Source organism: Ornithorhynchus anatinus, chromosome 3 (genome assembly GCF_004115215.2).
Source record: "Ornithorhynchus anatinus isolate Pmale09 chromosome 3, mOrnAna1.pri.v4, whole genome shotgun sequence".
NCBI classification, from domain to species: domain Eukaryota; kingdom Metazoa; phylum Chordata; class Mammalia; order Monotremata; family Ornithorhynchidae; genus Ornithorhynchus; species Ornithorhynchus anatinus.
Genome location: NC_041730.1, coordinates 38371581 through 38390108, shown reverse-complemented (window position 1 = coordinate 38390108; position 18528 = coordinate 38371581). Strand labels below are relative to the sequence as shown.

General features: G+C 43.1%; 1 protein-coding gene across 1 annotated transcript; it reads left to right on the top strand.

Moving 5' to 3' along the window:
- The first annotated feature begins 404 nt into the window (after nt 1-404).
- Nucleotides 405-15641, top strand: LIN7C (lin-7 homolog C, crumbs cell polarity complex component). Its single transcript, XM_001508669.4, has 5 exons — nt 405-470; nt 9480-9598; nt 10983-11054; nt 12543-12752; nt 13434-15641. The coding sequence occupies exons 1-5, from the start codon at nt 434-436 to the stop codon at nt 13587-13589; spliced, it is 594 nt and encodes a 197-aa protein (XP_001508719.1). The 5' UTR covers nt 405-433; the 3' UTR covers nt 13590-15641.
- Nucleotides 15642-18528: the final 2887 nt, after the last annotated feature.

Genomic DNA, 18528 nt, shown 5'->3' with positions numbered 1-18528 from the left:
ATGACTGACTGGCTGAACGAATGAATGACTGGCTGAATGAATGACTGAATGAACGACTGAATGACTGACTGACTGAACGAATGAATGACTGAATGCCTGACTGAACGAATGACTGAGTGAATGAATTAATGACTGAATGAATGGCTGAATGACTGAACGGATGACTGACTGACTGACTGACTGACTGAACGAACGAATGGCTGAACGAATGAGGTGGGTGGGTTCCGCCGTCGAGGCAGCCGCGGCGGCGAGGCTCCGGCGCCGGGGCGAGCTGGCGCATGCGCGTTGCCCTCGCCGTCCCCACGGCCGTTGCCACCCGGCGGTCGGCGCCCGCCACATCTCGCGGGATTTGGGCCTCCCCCTCCCCGCCCCCCCTCCCTCCCCCGGCCTCGCCTGTCGTCACTTCCGGCGGGGCTGCGGGCAGAGGGACAAGATGGCGGCGCTGGGGGAGCCCGTCAGGCTGGAGCGAGGCAAGTGCGGGACCATCACCACCACCCCCTCGCCCCCGCCGGGGACGGGAGGACGGGGGCCACGGCCGCTCAGCTGTATAGGTTTTCATCACCCTCTTTGTAGTGTTAATGAGGTGGTCATCGCCTTAATTCCGTTTATTTGCTCTTGTTTGAATGAGATGTGCCTCCCCGCGCCTCTGTGTATTGCCGTTGTTCTTGTCCGTCTCCCCCGATTAGACTGTGAGCCCCTCAGAGGGCAGGGACTGTCTCTATCTGTTACCCATTTGTACATTCCCAACGCTTAGTACAGTGCTCTGCACAAGCAGGCTCAGTGGAAAGAGCCCGGACTTAATAATAATAATGTTGGTATTGGCTAAGCGCTTGCTCTGTGCAGAGCACTGTGCTAAGCGCTGGGGGAGATCCAGGGTCATCAAGGTGGCCCACGGGAGGCTCCCAGTCTTCATCCCCATTTGACAGATGAGGTCACTGAGGCCCAGAGAATAGTAATAATAATAATGTTGGTATTGGCTAAGCGCTTCCTCTGTGCAGAGCACTGTGCTAAGCGCTGCGGGAGGTCCAGGGTCATCAGGTGGCCCCACGTGGGGCTCCCAGTCTTCATCCCCATTTTAATAATAATAATAATAATGTTGGTATTGGCTAAGCGCTTCCTCTGTGCAGAGCACTGTGCTAAGCGCTGGGGGAGATCCAGGGTCATCAGGTGGGCCCACGGGAGGCTCCCAGTCTTCATCCCCATTTGACAGATGAGGTCACTGAGGCCCAGAGAATAGTAATAATAATGTTGGTATTTGCTAAGCGCTTCCTCTGTGCAGAGCACTGTGCTGAGCGCCGCGGGAGGTCCAGGGTCATCAGGTGGCCCCACGTGGGGCTCCCAGTCTTCATCCCCATTTTAATAATAATAATAATAATGTTGGTATTGGCTAAGCGCTTCCTCTGTGCAGAGCACTGTGCTAAGCGCTGGGGGAGATCCAGGGTCATTAGGTGGGCCCACGGGAGGCTCCCAGTCTTCATCCCCATTTGACAGATGAGGTCACTGAGGCCCAGAGAATAGTAATAATAATGTTGGTATTTGCTAAGCGCTTCCTCTGTGCAGAGCACTGTGCTAAGCGCCACGGGAGGTCCAGGGTCATCAGGTGGGCCTACGGGAGGCTCCCAGTCTTCATCCCCATTTGACAGATGAGGTCACTGAGGCCCAGAGAGGTGAATAAGGTCGGTATTTGTTAAGCGCTTCCTCTGCGCAGAGCACTGTTCTAAGCGCTGGGGGATACAAGGTGATCACGTTGTCCCACACGGGGCTCACAGTCTTCTTCCCCATTTGACAGATGAGGGAACTGAGGCCCAGAGAACAATAATAATAATAATGTTGGTAGTTGTTAAGCGCTTACTATGTGCTAAGTGCTCGGGTAGATACAGGGTAATCAGGTTGTCCCACGTGAGGCTCACAGTCTTAATCCCCATTTGACAGATGAGGGAACTGAGGCACCGAGAAGTGAAGTGACATGCCCAAAGTCACAGAGAGGTGAAGTGACTTGCCCTCAGTCCCCCAGCTCACAAGTGGCAGAGGTGGGATTCGAACCCATGACCTCTGACTCCAAAGCCCGGGCTCTTTCCACTGAGCCACGGGAGTCAGAGGTCATGAGTTCTAATCCCGGCTCTGCCACTTGTCTGCTGTGTGACTGTGGGCAAGTCGCTTCACTTCTCCGGGCCTCAGTGACCTCATCTGTAAAATAGGGATTCACTGTGAGCCTCAAGTGGGACCACCTGATGACCCTGGATCTCCCCCAGCGCTTAGAGCAGTGTTCTGCACAGAGGAAGCGCTTAAGAAATGCCAACATGATTATTATTAGTAAGCGCTCAATAAATACATTCAATAAATACTATTGGATGAATGAATGAGCAGCCGTGGCAGCCTCGGTCGACGCCTGAGACATTTTAGAGCCCCCTTCCCCGGGGGCTCTTGGGGCGGCACAGGCGAAAGCACGGGACAGAAGGATGGCGCTCCTTAGAATAATGTTGGTATTTGTTAAGCGCTTCCTGTGTGCAGAGCACTGTTCTAAGCGCTGGGGGAGATCCAGGGTCCTCAGGTGGTCCCACGTGAGGCTCCCAGTCTTCATCCCCATTTGGCAGATGAGGTCACTGAGGCCCAGAGAAGTGACTGATGTTGGTATTTGTTAAGCACTTCCTATGTGCAAAGCACTGTTCTAAGCGCTGGGGGAGATCCAGGGTCCTCAGGTAAGGCTCCCAGTCTTCACCCCCATTTGACAGATGAAGGAACTGAGGCCCAGAGAGGTGAATAATGTTGGTATTTGTTAAGCGCTTCCTATGTGCAGAGCACTGTTCTAAGCACTGGGGGAGATCCAGGGTCATCCGGTTGTCCCTCGTGAGGCTCCCAGTCTTCACCCCCATTTGACAGATGAGGTCACTGAGGCCCAGAGAAGTGAAGTGACTTGCCCACAGTCCCACAGCTGAGAAGTGGCCGAGCTGGGATTCGAACGCATGACCTCTGAATCCCAAGCCCGGGCTCTTTCCAGTGAGATACGAACCTGCCCTTCTCTTCAGCTCCCCCCTCCCCATCGCCCCCACTCGCTCCCCTTCATTCATTCCGTTGTATCTATTGAGCGCTTACTGTGTGCAGAACGCCGTGCCTGCTGTTTCCTCCGCCCAGCCCCCCAGCACTTGTGTACAGATGTACAGTTCCATAATTCTGTTCATTCATTCGGTCATATTTATGGAGCGCTCACTGTGTGCAGAGCGTACATTCATTCAGTTGCATGTACTGAGCGCTTACTGTGTGCAGAGCATTCAGTCATATGTATTGAACGCTTACTGTGTGCAGAGCGTTCATTCATTCCATCGTATGTATTGAGGGCTTAGTGTCTGCAGAGCGTTCATTCAGTCGTATGTATTGAGCGCTTACTGTGTGTAAGGCATTCATTCCATCGTATCTATTGAGCGCTTACTGTGTGCAGAGCATTCATTCAGTCGTATGTATTGAGCCCTTACGGTGTGTAAGGCATTCATTCATTCCATCGTATCTATTGAGCGCTTCCTGTGTGCAGAGCGCTCTGCCTACTGTTTCCTCTGCCCAGCCCCCCAGCACTTGTGTACAGGTGTACAGCTCTATATTTCTGTTTATTCGTTCATTCAGTCCTATCTACTGAGCACTTACTGTGTGCAGAGCGTTCATTCATTCCATTGCATCTATTGAGCGCTTACTGTGTGCAGAGCGCTGTGCCTACTGTCTCCTCTGCCCAGCCCCCCAGCACTTGTGTACAGATGTACATCACGGTAATTCTGTGTATTCGTTCATTCCATCGTATTTATTGAGCACTTACTCTGTGCAGAGCATTCATTCATTGTCGTATCTATTGAGCGCTTACTGTGTGCAGAGCGCTGTACCTACTGTTTCCTCTACCCCCCTCCAGCCCCCCAGCATTTGTGTACAGATTTGTATCCCTATAATTCTGTGTATTCAATCGTATTTATTGAGCGCGTACTGTGTGCAGAGCGTTCATTCAGTCATATCTGTTGAGCACTTACTTTGCGCAGAGCGCTGTGCCTACTGTTTCCAATTCTGTGTATTCATTCATTCAATTGTATTTACTGAGCGCTTACTGTGTCTAGAGCGTTTATTCAGTCGTATCTATTGAGCACTTACTGTGCGCAGAGCGCTGTGCCTACTGTTTCCTCTACTCCCCTCCAGCCCCCCAGCATTTGTGTACAATTGTACATCTCTATAATTCTGGGTATTCATTCATTCAGTTGTATTTATTGAGCACTTAGTGTGTGCAGAGCGTTCATTCAATCATATTTATTTAGCGCTCACTGTGTGCAGAGCACTGTACTAAGCGCTTGGAAAGTGCAGTTCGGCAACAGATAGAGACCATCCCTGCCCGACTGTGGGCTCACAGTTTAGAAGGGGGAGACAGACAACAAAACAAAACAAGTAGACAGGGAGAATTAACGATGTGTATACATCTGTAAATCTGATTATATTTATGTTATTGATGCCTGTTTACTTGTTCTGATGTCTGTCTCCGTCCTTCTAGACTGTAAGCCTGTTGTGGGCAGGGATGGCCTCTCTCTATTGCTGAATTGTACTTTCCAAGAGCTTAGTACAGTGCTATGCACACAGTAAGCGCTCAATAAGTACGATTGAGTGAATGAATATATGGACATATTTATAATTCTATTTTTATTAATGATGTGTATACATCTATAATTTCCAAGCGCTTGGTATAGTGCTCTGCACACAGTAAAAGCTCAATAAATTTGATTGAATGAATGAATGCACGTAAGCGTCGGAAGGAATACAAGGATAATGGTAAATAATAATAATTACATGATTCGTTAAGCGCTTACTCTGTGCTGAGCCCTGTTCTAAGCGCTGGGGTTGATAGACGGTAATCAGGTTGCCGTACGTGGGACTCACATTCTCAGTCCCCGTTTTACAGATGAGGTAACCGATGCACAGAGAAGCGATGTGGCTTGCCCAAGGTCACACAGCAGACAGGTGGCAGAGCCAGGATTAGAACCCACGTTCTTTGACTTCCAAGCCCGGGCCCTTGATTGAGACACAATAGACACCCCCATACACCTGCTCACATCTCCACCGACAGACACCCCATGAAACCATCAGTGAGGCCATGGTGACAATCATCATCATAATGATGAGAGTATTTGTTAAGCGCTTACTCTATACCAGGCACTGTACTAAGCGCCTGGGTGGATACACGCAAATCGAGTTGGCTACAACCCTGTCCCGTGTGGGGCTCACAGTCTCAATACCCATTTGACAGATGAGGTAACTGAAGTCTGGAGAAGTGAATAGGGAGAGGGACTGTGTCCAACATGATTAGCTCGTATTTGCCTCAGCGGCTGTTATTATGATTATTATGGTATTAAGCGTTTACTATGTGCCAGGCACTGTACTAAGCACTGGTGTGGATATGAGCAAATCAGGTTGGACACAGGCCCTGTCCCACCTGGGGCTCACAGTCTCAATCGCCATTTTACAGACGAGGTAACAGAGGCACAGAGAAGTGACGTGACAGCCCAAGGTCACACAGTACAGTGCCTGGCACAGCGCTTAACAGATACCATTTTTTAAAAAAATCATTCAGACCATTGGCACATCCTGGCCACCTCTCAGTCACCCTCAGTTCAACCGCACACTGGGAAGAACTGAGTGATGTTTGGCCGTGGGAGCCCATCTTCCTGGTTGGAGCTGTACCATCCAGCCCCCCAAACTCATCCTTCAGACAAGCCATTGTGGACTCTAGAGCCGTGAATATTCAAACCCATCTTCTACTTCTTAAGCTTTCTTATTCCGGCAGGGTGTCTGACTGCCCTTGTGGATACCAGACGCCAAATTGCATCAATTAATCTATCGATGAGGGTTCTCTTGTCTTGTTTTGTGTCATCGAGTCATCTCCGACCCGTCTGAAAGACATATCTCCCCCAGAATGCCCCACCGACAATCGTTCTGGTAGTGTATCCCTAGAGTTTCTCGGTAAAAATTCGGAAGCAATTTACCATTGCCTCCTTTTGCGCAGTAAACTTGCATCTCCGCCCTCGACTCTCTCCCATGCTGCTGCTGCCCAACTCGGGAGTTTTGACCTGTAGCAGATTGCCTTCCGCTCGATAGCCACTGCCCAAGCTAGGAATAGGACGGGTAGGCCTCTGCTTGACTCTCCGCCCCGTAGTCGAGACTGGTAGAGCACTGGAAACTCTCCAGGTGCGACTCTGAGAGGATATTGAGTAGTATTGATTAATAGTATTTATTGAGTGCCCACCCTGTGCAGAGCCCTGTATTAAACACATGGGAAAGTATAGTAGAGTTAGCAGACGGAGTTAGTAGACGTGATCCCTGCCCGTAATAATAGTAATTTGTGGCATTTGTAAAGTGCTTACTATGTGCCAGGCACTCTTCTGGGCACTGAGGTGGATAGAAGCTAATCGGGTTGGACACAGTCCCTGTCCCACATGGGGCTAACAGTCTTAATCCCTATTTTACAGAGGCACAGAGAAGGTAAGTTACTTGCCCAGTGTCACACAGCAGGCAAGTGGCAGAGCCAGGATTAGAGCACAAGGATCTTAGAGTCTAGAGGACCAAATTGCATCAGTTAGTCGTCACTAGTATTTGTTGAGTGCCCACCCTATGCAGAGTACTGTATTGAACACTTGTGAAAATATAATAGAAAGAGTAGACATGGTCTCTGCCCGCAGGGATCTTAAAGTCTAGGGGGTGAAGCAGATGCTAAAATAAATTTTAGGTATGGGGAAGCGACTGGCTATAAAGGTATACATAGTTGCCATGGAAGGAGAGGAGGGGTTTAGGGGTTTAGTACACTACCAGAACGATTGCAGATGGAGGTGGGGCGTTCTGGGAGAGATGTGTCCATGATGTCGCTATGGGTCGGAGACGACTCGACGGCATAAGACAAGACCTAAGTGCCTAAGCACCTAGACTCAGTTGCATAGGATGCCTGCTGTGTCGCATGCATTATTCATTCAGTCCAGTCAGTCGCTTATGCCGGGTGTGTTGCATAATAAATGTAAATAACAACATACGTGACATTTTGTGGAAGTTTATCTGAGTGAGCCCAGATCTAGCGCATTTCTCTGGGACCAACTCTCTTGTATTATGTTCTCCCAAGTGTTCAGTCCAGTGCTCTGCACACAGTATGCAAACAGTAAGTGCCCTTTATTGATTAATTGATGGGTTGAGGGCCATGACATCCACCCCCTCCTCTTACTTCAGTACTGCCCCGAAGCTGCGGAACTCAGAATCAGGACCCAAGGTAGGGGAAGGTTAGAGACTTTAAATGTCATAGTTGTACCAGACAGGGAGCAGGCCATCTGAAATCAAGACTCTCGTATAAAACCAGACCAATGGCAATTCTGTTCACACACCTGCATGAATTCTCCATCTTTCTGATTTTCCCTGTCTGCTCTCCTACCCTGGGGTAGTAGTTGAAGAGTGGGGAGAGCTGTTTATTTTGTGGAGAAGGGATGTTGGTTTCTTTTTCCCGGGAAGTGAGTCACCTTCCCATTTAGGTTGCTGCCTGCGATGCATTTGCTCACCTCCCTCTCTACTTATTTCCACCTTTCTGGTCCTGGCTGTAGAGAATTTTCAAATAGAGATTAAAAACTGAAAGTTTTCTTGATAATCATATGCCAGTATTACTCTGTGACGAAATGCTCTCCCTATAGGACATTTAACATTAATTATTTTTAGTGATACTATTTGCCTTAGTTAATAACTTTGAAAACTGTTTTCTTCTTCCCGTTTCTTCTCGTCCCCATGGTATAAACCTCCTTATAGACTAGACTCTCTTCCACGCTGTTGCTATGCCCCAGGAAACGAAGAAATCCTTAGTGATTCCTTAAAGGGATTCTTCAGTAGGCAATGAGAAATCGTTGGGGAGAGCAGGATCTCAGAAATCAGTGCCTCTGGTTCTGCTTTCCGTGGGTTTTTTCCAGTTGGTGTTCCCCTTTTGGAGGTTCTTTCAGTGAGTGGCGTGCTGTCCTAGATCCCATAAGTACAGATTTTTCTCCCTGCCTGCTTGCCTCTTAATTAGCATCAGCTTTGAAAGGAGATTAGCTTTTCTGGGAGGGTTTGCTAAGTGAAAGCTAAGACGGTGACATCTTCCTTCTCATTACACTGCCACTATGCTCTATGTATGGAAACAAATCTGTGTGGTGTTAGTAGGAGTAGGTGTTTTAAAGCGAGCTCCAGGCTTCTAAAGTGGTTGACAGTGTTCCCCGGTTTAAGAATAGGGTGACTGTGTGAAACATCTTACCAGGCAGGATCAGCCAGCCTCATAGTTTCGGTGGTGTTGATTTTGTCTCTGCTTATGCAGGCTTCTCTCTGCTCTGTTGTTTTATAAGGCAGCAGTAAAAACAGGGAAGGCTATGAAGAAGAAAAATAGTCTTTATCTAAAATAAGGGCGGGAGAGTTCTGATTGGTGGCACATCAGTCAATCCCTCAATCATTGGAATTTTGATGTTAGTAGTATTTATTGAGTCCTTACTCTGTGCAGAACATTGTACTAGACACTTAGAAAAGTACAATAAATTTAGCAGACAAAATCCACACTCTCAAGAGAGTCCCAATCCAGCTGGTAGACCAAAACTAAGATAAACAACAGGGAGGGTGAAGCAACCACGTTGAAACATATGTGCATAAATACTTTGTGCAGGAGAGGTGATTTTTCTCTCATCTCCTTAAAGCCTAGACTCTCTTCCTCACTGTTGCCATGTCCCAGGCAACAGGAGGAAACGAAGAAATCCCTAATGATTCCTTAAGGGAATTCTTTAGTAGGCAGTGAGAAATCTTTGGGGAGAGCAGGATCTCAGAAATCAGTGCCTCTGGTTCTGCTTTCAGTTGATTTTTATTGTGTCCACTGTGTGCAGAGTGCTTGGGAGAGAACAGTACAATTTTTGGACTAGATCACTGCCCTCAAGGAGTTTACAATTTAGTTGGGAAGACAGGCATTAAAATAATTTACAGAGCTGAGGGCAGCTTTGGGGAACCAAAGCCACTGATTCCTTTCTGACCAGAAACAGGGTAAGGGGACAGAACAGAAATGGCAAGGGTGGGAGCAGAAGGTAAAAAAAAGTTTAGTGGAACAAAGTGACAGAAGTGAACTTGAATTGTATTACTTACAATAAATATTTGCCTTCTGCAAAGTTTACTCTGTTTTGGTGAGTTCCCATATACTTCAGCTTTGTCCCCAGGTCTTTCTCTGAGCATGCTAACTTTTCAATCCCTAGCTAATCAAGGTATGGTTCTCCAGTTTACATGCTTGTGACCTCCGTTGTCATCCCTACTTCCCTCTAGCAGGTTTGACCCTATTAACTGTCCCTTTACATTGTTCTTCGTAGGAGTAAATATTCTGTTTAGGCTCACTAGAGGCTAATCCTCTTAGACCCTAAGGAATGCACTGAAAAAAAAACCTAATCAGATAAACATTGACCAGACTGTTTTTGGTTCTGTATTATCTCCAGATATTTGTAGAGCAATTGAGTTGTTGGAAAAACTGCAGCGGAGTGGAGAAGTGCCACCACAAAAACTTCAAGCTCTGCAAAGGGTTCTTCAAAGTGAATTCTGCAATGCAGTGAGGGAGGTGAGTGGTTGGACTAAAGCCCCTTAAGCAGTTGGCATTTTGCTGAACAGAAAATTTTCCAATTTTGATTTAATGCTTTCTGCTGAATTTTCCCAGCGGGAACAGGAAAGCCCTAGTCTCTGGGCTTTGGGACCGAGAACCTGCACAGAGGAATTTATTTACGGGCTAATAAATTGGACAGCATAACTTCCACTTTCTCTTCACTGCCAGTTGTATTCCCCATGGGGCACAGAGTGCAACAAATGAAAAAGCAAATGGTACATTGCAAGGTGCACTCAAATGTTTTTTACATGCAAGACCCACTTATGGACCAAGGGGCTATAGCTTAATGGCTTAATGCCTGTGCTCTACCATAAATACCAATCAGTCAATCTCTGAGTGCTTACCATATGCACAGCATTGTACTAATGCTTGGGAGAATACAATCTAACAATAATTCAGAGTTGGTAGACACCATGACCCAGAGGGCATTTGCTGTGAAAGCCACTGTATTCTTTTTCCCCCACCATAACGATCTATTTTTCAGGACTCCCACTGGACATGTTCATGTCATGAAGAAGTCAGTCGTGTTGATTGAACGCTTACTATGTGCAGAGCACTGTACTAGGCCCTTGGGAGAGTACAGTATAACAATATAACAGACACATTTCCTGATAGGCAGAGACCCACTGGTAGAATCAGGACTAGACTTCTGGTGTCCTGATTCTGAGAACAGTGCTCTCTACTCCGGACCAACAGCAGGGCTAATGGTCTCTAAATGTAAAGTATGAGAGGGTTTTAGAATCTTTAAATAATGTGTGTGTCCCATACACATACACACCCACACCCCCTCCCCATGCAGGTATACACTCTAATTCCAGCCACCTGGACTCTTGACTTTTGCTTCAGAGAGTTAAGTAGGGGTAAAGGATTAGGAGGAGTCTTGCTGCTGTCGCCATTAAACAGAAGTAAGAAGAAGAGAACAGTTAGTGGCTGTCACTTCTAAGATTGGGAAAAAGTGCTAGGGTAGGTAGAGGGGAGGGGAATCAACTCTAGAGAGAGGATAAGCCTGGAGAGGCACAGTGGGATGCAGAAAAGATAAGCTAGGGGGTGAAAAGAGATGGGAGGAAAGGGAAAGAGAACTGAGCAGAAACAGATAGGAAAAGAGGTCATAGGGATAGCTAGCTTAAAGGCAGATGGAAAAGGCTGTCAAACATTTTAAAAGGCAGTAGTCAGTGACTTGGCCAAGAAAGATAGTGAAGAGAGAAAGGGGACATGGCCGGGAAAAGAAAGGAAAAGATATGGTGATATTATTGGGACATTAGTCTTTTAAAGCTGCTTAACTTAAAACTATAAAGCTTAGCTTGAGGTGAATAAAAAAATAACCAAAACTTTTTTTTTTCAGGTTTATGAGCATGTGTATGAAACAGTGGACATCAGTAGTAGTCCCGAAGTGAGAGCCAATGCTACTGCCAAGGTTGGTCTTCTTGCACCCCCATATCTTGTCACAAAGCTAAAGATTGAGGTTACAAATAAGCAATGTTGAAACCCAATGAGGAAAATGATCCAAAGCCAAGTTGAATTTGCCATGGTTGAGAAGTAAGTTAATAGCAGGTAAATAAGTATTTCTTAGGAGTTGCTTTGAAGGTGACATTTTCATTTCTTTTCTAATCTAGACTTGCCCTAAATCACTTTATAGGCTGAGTGGTAACATATTAATTTATGGGAAAATGTTTTTATGTATTTTTTGAACTGAAGATGCCACTGACAATCTTATCTAAAGCCCTGAGCCGCGTAGCCAGGGCCATAAAGAAGTATTCCTGAGTCACTCCTATAAATAGACAGCTGTTTTTCTCAAATGAGTTTATTCGATTTGACTTAATTCAGTTTCATTTTCTGAAATAACTCCCACAGCATAGGGACAACAAGTCCCATCTTGCCTTCTAAGGTTTTCAACATGTTATAATAGAGTACAGAAAGCAAACAGTCAACACGGTTAAATATTTACGTTGACAGGTACGAAAACATACATAATAGGGAGTTGCCCCAACCTTTCTACCTATTTGAAAATTTTTCCTGTCTACAGACTATTAAATGGTCATCTTCAGCAAAGATCAGTAGTGTTTTACTGAACTTTCAGAAAGCTCTATGTGGTGTTTCATATCAGATGCAAATCCTGAATAAGACTGTTAGATTTGTCTCAAGTTTCCCCACTACCCACCCGTCTACCTTCACTTCCAGTTATCCTTTGATCAATTGCTGTAATAGTTGTCTTTTCTTCCCATCCTGGGTATGCTATCTGACTGGGCCATCTTTTCTGGTCTTGTCCATGTTGTCCTCGGTCCCGTGGAAGGGAAGAGGCTATCTCACCATTCAAGTTATCTTCTTTCTGTCTGGAAGTTGCCCAAATCGTGGTCTCTCTACTTAGGAAATTTTCTAGACAATGAAAATACTGAGTTTCCACACCTTCCCCTCTGAACTCTCCATCACCCTGAAAGTAGTCAAGGATTTTGAGCTTTCTTTTAGAAGTACTGTACTTCAAGGGTAAATTTGGATAAGATCAGTCAATTAATGGTACTTCAAGTATAAATTTGGATAAGATCAGTCAATTAATGGTATTTTTTGAGCTCTTTCCTTGTGCAGAACACTATACTAAGTACTTGGGAGACTACAGTGCAGCAGAGTTGGTAGACACATTCCTGCCCACAGTGAACTTACAGTCAAGAGAGATACAGAAATTAACATAAATAATTTATGTTATGATTTATAGATATGTGCATTAAGTGATGTGGCGCTGAAATTGGGGCAAGCACCAAATGCCCAGAGGTCATAAGATTAAGAATCCGAAGCTCTTCCATCTTTCCCATGCAGAAGCTACCACCTTCTCTGGCCCCATTAGCTATGTAGGGTAAATGCAGTAAATTAAGATGAGGTTTGTATTTTTTTTTAAACCTGTTCATTCCAGGCCACCGTCGCCGCATTTGCCGCCAGCGAAGGGCATTCTCATCCCCGAGTTGTCGAGCTGCCGAAAACAGAAGAAGGCCTCGGATTCAACATTATGGGAGGGAAAGAGCAAAATTCTCCTATTTACATCTCTCGGATCATTCCCGGTGGCATAGCTGACAGGCACGGAGGACTGAAACGTGGGGACCAACTGCTTTCTGTTAATGGAGTGGTAGGAATCATTTTTCTTTATTTTCGCCTGTAATAATCTCTTACGACCACTTGAGGGTGTAATGTAGTTCATAGGGGCTTTGGAAAGATAATAATAATATTGGTATTTGTTAAGCGCTTACTATGTGCAGAGCACTGTTCTAAGCGCTGGGGTAGACGGGAATCAGGTTGTCCCACGTGGGGCTCACAGTCTTAATCCCCATTTTACAGATGAGGTAACTGAGGCACAGAGAAGTGAAGTGACTTGCCCAAAGTCACACAGCTGACAAGTGGCAGAGCTGGGATGTTAACTTGGGCAAGGTGAAAAGACGTTTCATATTTACTATTTATAGGGGACGGCTTTGGTTAGCACCAAAGTCTTTTTTTAAAACTGACAGGATGCCTTACGTACCAAGGTAAAGTTAACAAAGAATGGGTGAAGCAATATTTCTGTTTGAGTTAATGAATGGAGACATCTCTGCGACTCAACCCCGGCTCAGTAACAAAACTTACCCGGGTCTCCGCTTAGAGCGAAGAAGCAGAGCAAATGTGATCATGTAGATCACTCAACATAGACTATTCAGCATCAGTATAAGGAAATAAATGATCTAGGTCACGGTAGCTATTCAGGTCTAATTTATTTTAGAAAGGGCTGCAACTCTGAAATGCCTGGTTAACACATTTTGCTTTGTCTTGTTTCAAGAGTGTTGAAGGGGAGCACCATGAAAAAGCCGTGGAACTGCTGAAGGCAGCTCAAGGAAAAGTTAAATTAGTTGTTCGTTACACACCGAAAGTCCTGGAAGAAATGGAGTCACGATTTGAAAAAATGAGATCTGCAAAACGCAGGCAACAGACCTAATGTACTATAGCTGTAATTTATTAAAACTTCCTATTTCATTTTGCATTTAGCTAAAATAATCTCACTTGTGACCTACTGCACTTCCCAGGATTATAAAATAATATTTCCATAAAATACTATTTTCCATTTTATAAATGCTTATATTAACACCATCTATGGTACCAGAGAAGTTTAAACTTTTTTCTCACAAGAAAAAGGAAGAGGTGAAGAGGGCAATTCTGTCCAGCTGTTTTTACAGATCTTTTTTCAAATGCAGATTTTGTCATAAAGTTGTTATAGACTTTTTAAAAATGCCTTTTTAATATCAAGATGTACTTTTACATGCATCATCTTTTTTTAAAAAAAAATAGCTTCCTTCATTTGGCTGCTTCCCTAAAGGTATCAAGTCTTCAACTTTTTTTCGTTATGAGCTGAATTTTCATTTCCTGGTAAAATCACATAGAAATTTTGCAAGAAAAATACCATTGTGTAAATCAACTACAGCGAATCATCACAATCTATTCCATGTACTGGGCATGTTCAGCACCACTTTTCTATTGTGTGAGGAACATGCAGTTAATACCGTTCAATCATAGTTCAGGATGCTGTGGAGTTTTTTACGTTTATTTGAAACAATGTACAATAAATATTCGTATATAACTATTTGTAAAAAAAAAAAAAATTGAGGAAACCCTGAAACAATCATTCCTAAAATTTCTATTCTTTCATATTGACATTTGAGTGATGAGACAAGGAAATATAATCCGATTGTCCAAATATATTTAATCATAAAACAGCTTTAGTCCAGAATTGCAATTTCAAGCTTGTTTCACATTTGTATTTTTAATGGCATTTATTTGAATGCACAAACATTTGTATAATATTGTAATCCTGCAAGTTCTTAGAGGTGAGTCCCTTTATTTGGAACTGGGAAGGTGTGGAGGAGGGTGCATGCAAGGGAGAAATAATCGTTAGTCTTAGTAACCCTTACCAGGGTTATTATAGTGCTTTCCCTCTTTTAGAAAATTTTAAGCTGCAAAGGAAAGATAACAAATTTTAGATAATGATGAGCCGCTTCGTGCACAGAAGGCTGAACTGTAGATTGTCTTTGGTTAAGATATTCACTGGGCAGAGTGATCGAGTTTAAGGTTTCAGGGCAGATTAAGAAGAAGCGTCTGTGACGACTTCATTCTGTGAAAGTCAAAGTGTCCTCAATTCCTGATTCAAAGAGAAGAGCAGTGCGTTTCCCGTGTTTTGAATCAAAACCTTGTATTTCTGAAGTACTTTTCCAAACGGCTTTAGTGCTGTGGCTGTAGTTGCAGAAACACTTTCAAAAAGAACTTGGAGAACGGCTTCAAAGTTTTTGCCTTTGGGGGTGAAAAACTTCTTTACCTTAAATGTAGTAACGGAGAATTTTCTTGACTTTCCACTAGGTGTCACTGTGTAACTGGAAAGTGGCCACAAGGACCCCTTTGACTGTGAATAGAATACTTAGAATAAAACTGAATTATAGACAGTTTACAGGCTCGTCTAGAATAAACCATTCCAAGAAAACGTGGCTTTTTAGGGCCCAGCATATAAGAAAGGTGACAGCTGAAGCAACGTGGAGAGGCTGGGCACAGTCATGACCCGCGGCCGGTCGCTATTTGTAAAGTCGGTCCAAGAAGATTAGGGGCGTAGATCTTTTCTGCATGTTCGTAAGCACTCCGAGCCTGTAAAGAGGATACCGGTTTTTCATAGTTCTCATAGTTGAGTCGAATCAAACACTGATATTTATCATGTAGGTAACGAGCACTGGATTGCATGTTTGAGTCTGTCTTGTCCTCTACAGAATGTTTCTTGTTATTAGTTATACCATGTTGTTGAACTGTATATATTTCAGGACCAGTTAATGTTTTGAGATGTTGAGACCAAACTCACTAGTCGAGAAGAACTATGAGCATATTTTAATTTAATTGTAAAATGGTTAGAAATATTTGTTGTAGAGCTTTATATATTAAAAAGAGGAATTGGTGCAAATGAAATTATTGTAACGTGTGTATATCTTGCATTAAAAGATAAAGTGTACCTCGAGATTGTATTTTGTTTAACTGCAGTTGCAGTAGTTTCTAAGGGCAGGTCAATCTTTCATTATACATTTTGGTTTCCTGGTTCAGTATCTCCGCTGTCCTGAAAGCTTTCAGCCAAGTTAAAACTTTTTTAGTGTTAAAATACAGTAAGTTGAGTATGTTGTTGTTGTTTTTTCCTGATACCATGGCCCACAATCTGTCCTCTGGATCTCTTGACTCCTTTTTGTCACTCAAAATACAGATGAATCAGGTAACCTTGGAGTAATGGATTAATACTGAGCCTATGCAACCACGCATTCTTCTTTGTAAAAAATTATTTCTTCACATGCATTCGGTTCTTTAGCACTTGCGTGTAGTGACTTATGTTAGAGAGAAAGTAATACAATGTAGTCAGAAATCTTCCTATGGATAATCTTTGGTAACTCCATAATAAGGGAAATGGGGAACTGTATATGCCTTGAAGGCCGGGATCGTAAATGCTGTTGTACTCTCCCAAGAGCTTGGTACGGTGCTTTGCACAAAGTAGGCACTCAACAGTATTACTGATTGGTTGACATAATGAAGACACCACAAATAGAAATGCATTTGTGATATTTCCCTTTCTTTTCCATTTATTCACTACACAAGATGCACCACACTTTTTTGACTCTGAATAGGTGAGCAGTTCAGTTTGGAATGAATCTAGCTATTCTTAACAATGGATTAGCTTGTGCTCTTGGTTCTTTTAAAATGTGGACATTGCGTTCCTGCTAAACCACGTAAAAACCTGCATGCACGATCAGACTCAGAATATCCATCGCCATATGTGCAAGTCACTTTTCCCACCACTACAACTTTAACCTAACAGGTTCATGTTGGATGACCTTCCCAATTCTCTAATAGTGTGGAGTTGAAAACGTGTGTTCTGGCAAAATGATTTGCAAATAAATTACACCCACAGTACATGCTTCTAATTTATTTGGCAAAACAATACTACTACTAGTTTCTAAATGATCACCTGTGTGTTATCTTTTAAAATGGACAAAATAGACTGTGGTTTCCTTTGCTTTTTCTAAAATATGCTTACAGTTTAATTTTTACCATTTGCCTAAAATAATTTTACTGAAATTTATTCTTGAAACTAGTTTTTCAGAAACATAAATTATTGCAACTTGATTAAGCATACTTAATGTAAAGGGAAAATAGACATTTTCGAATACAGAACTAATGAAAAGATTGAGTCTTCAAGTAAAGGAAGCATTAGGTTACAGTGGCCTAATTTCACTGAACCTGATGTACCAGATGTTTAAAACAAGTAATAATGTTTTCCCTTTATTGTTCTCCAACTTCTCTCAAAATAGATTTTCAAATACCATAGTTTATTCAATTGTGCATCTTTCAGTTGATACTATTTAGTTACAGCTTTCAGGAGAAAAAGATGGTTATGAATAAATCAGTCTAATTTGATGTGATTTTAGAAAAAATGTGAGCAACTAAGGATTTAGGAAAGCCACTGGAGAATCAAGTCCTCTTTAGCCAGTTCTATTTCATAATTGAACGTATGGATTTTCCAACAAAGTTTGTCATCCTTTGGTGATTTTGCAAGACATTAGACTGCTGATATTTTTTTTCTTTCCAGTTTCTGTATTTTTCAGAATTATATACAACTCAAATTCAGTTTAATATGTCATATAAACTAAATGTTTCAGTGATTCAGAAATGTCACAACTCATAACCTGACTCAGGTTTTATTTTTAATATGCTGTTAAATAACTGAGTATTCTGTATTTAAAATTTTTCCACCTGGATTTTAGAACGATAATGTTCAAGATAAATATGGATCACCTCAAATTATCTTCAAGTTTTAACCCCCCAAAACCTAGCATTCCCAATTATCCGTGCTGAGTCAAAAGAATGTTGGTGTGATACACCTAAAGAAATGCTCCCAACCAAACCTGCCTTTCCTCCATCCTAATTCAGTACTTTATTTAGACAGCACCTTAGAACCCTCAGACCCAACGCCAAACCTGAAAGTATCCACTGAGATTGAGATATTGGTGGGAAAAGAAACTGGTCTAGGAAGCCCCAGAAGTCGCTCAGATCATAATGGGGGACACAAAAGATGAGGGGAAAATTGGTTAATTCAGGATGGAAGTTGCTCAGAGCATAAGGAGTGGATGGAGGTCCATCTGGGTGGCAAGGAAAACCCAGACATAATGAATGGGATGGGTTGGCAGTGGTATAAAATGGTTCCAAAGTCACATGAATGATTAGCCCAGAACTATCATGCTATCCTAATTAAGCATCAAAATAGGTTTAATGAATGCAGTAAGAAACATTTTTAATTGTGTCACTAAGTCAATCTGAGCCTACTTGTGTAACCAATTTTAAGTTTAACAGTAACAAAGTCCTGTGAGACTCATTAAAATGAGTTTAGCCTTAGTAAATCAATCGATCAATGGCACTGAGACCTTTCTGTGTGCAGAACCCTGTACTGAGCACTTGGAAGCATACAATAAAACAGTAGGTAGACAAGTTCCTTCCCCACATGGAACAAATAGTTTAAAGGAGTGCAAATACTGATTTAGAGTTTGTGCTTTACAGACACTCAAATTCCTTGCACCAATAAGGTGAGCCATTAAAAATGGAGAGTTTTGATACTTAATTTCCTGGAAGAACTGTATGAGTTTTAGTTGGCACATTTTAAATTTTCAGATTCATAAGTTAGTTGATGTTTGTTGAGGTGATATAGGTTTTAGGCCATACAGTATTTACTTTGGAAATCTTGAAATGTTCGATAATTTAAAAACATTTAGCTTGTCAAAATAACCTCAAAACTTTTTACCTGATTTCTTTGTACTGTTAAGATTTATTTTTGTCTTTTAATTCTACCAGAGCATTAATCTTTAAAT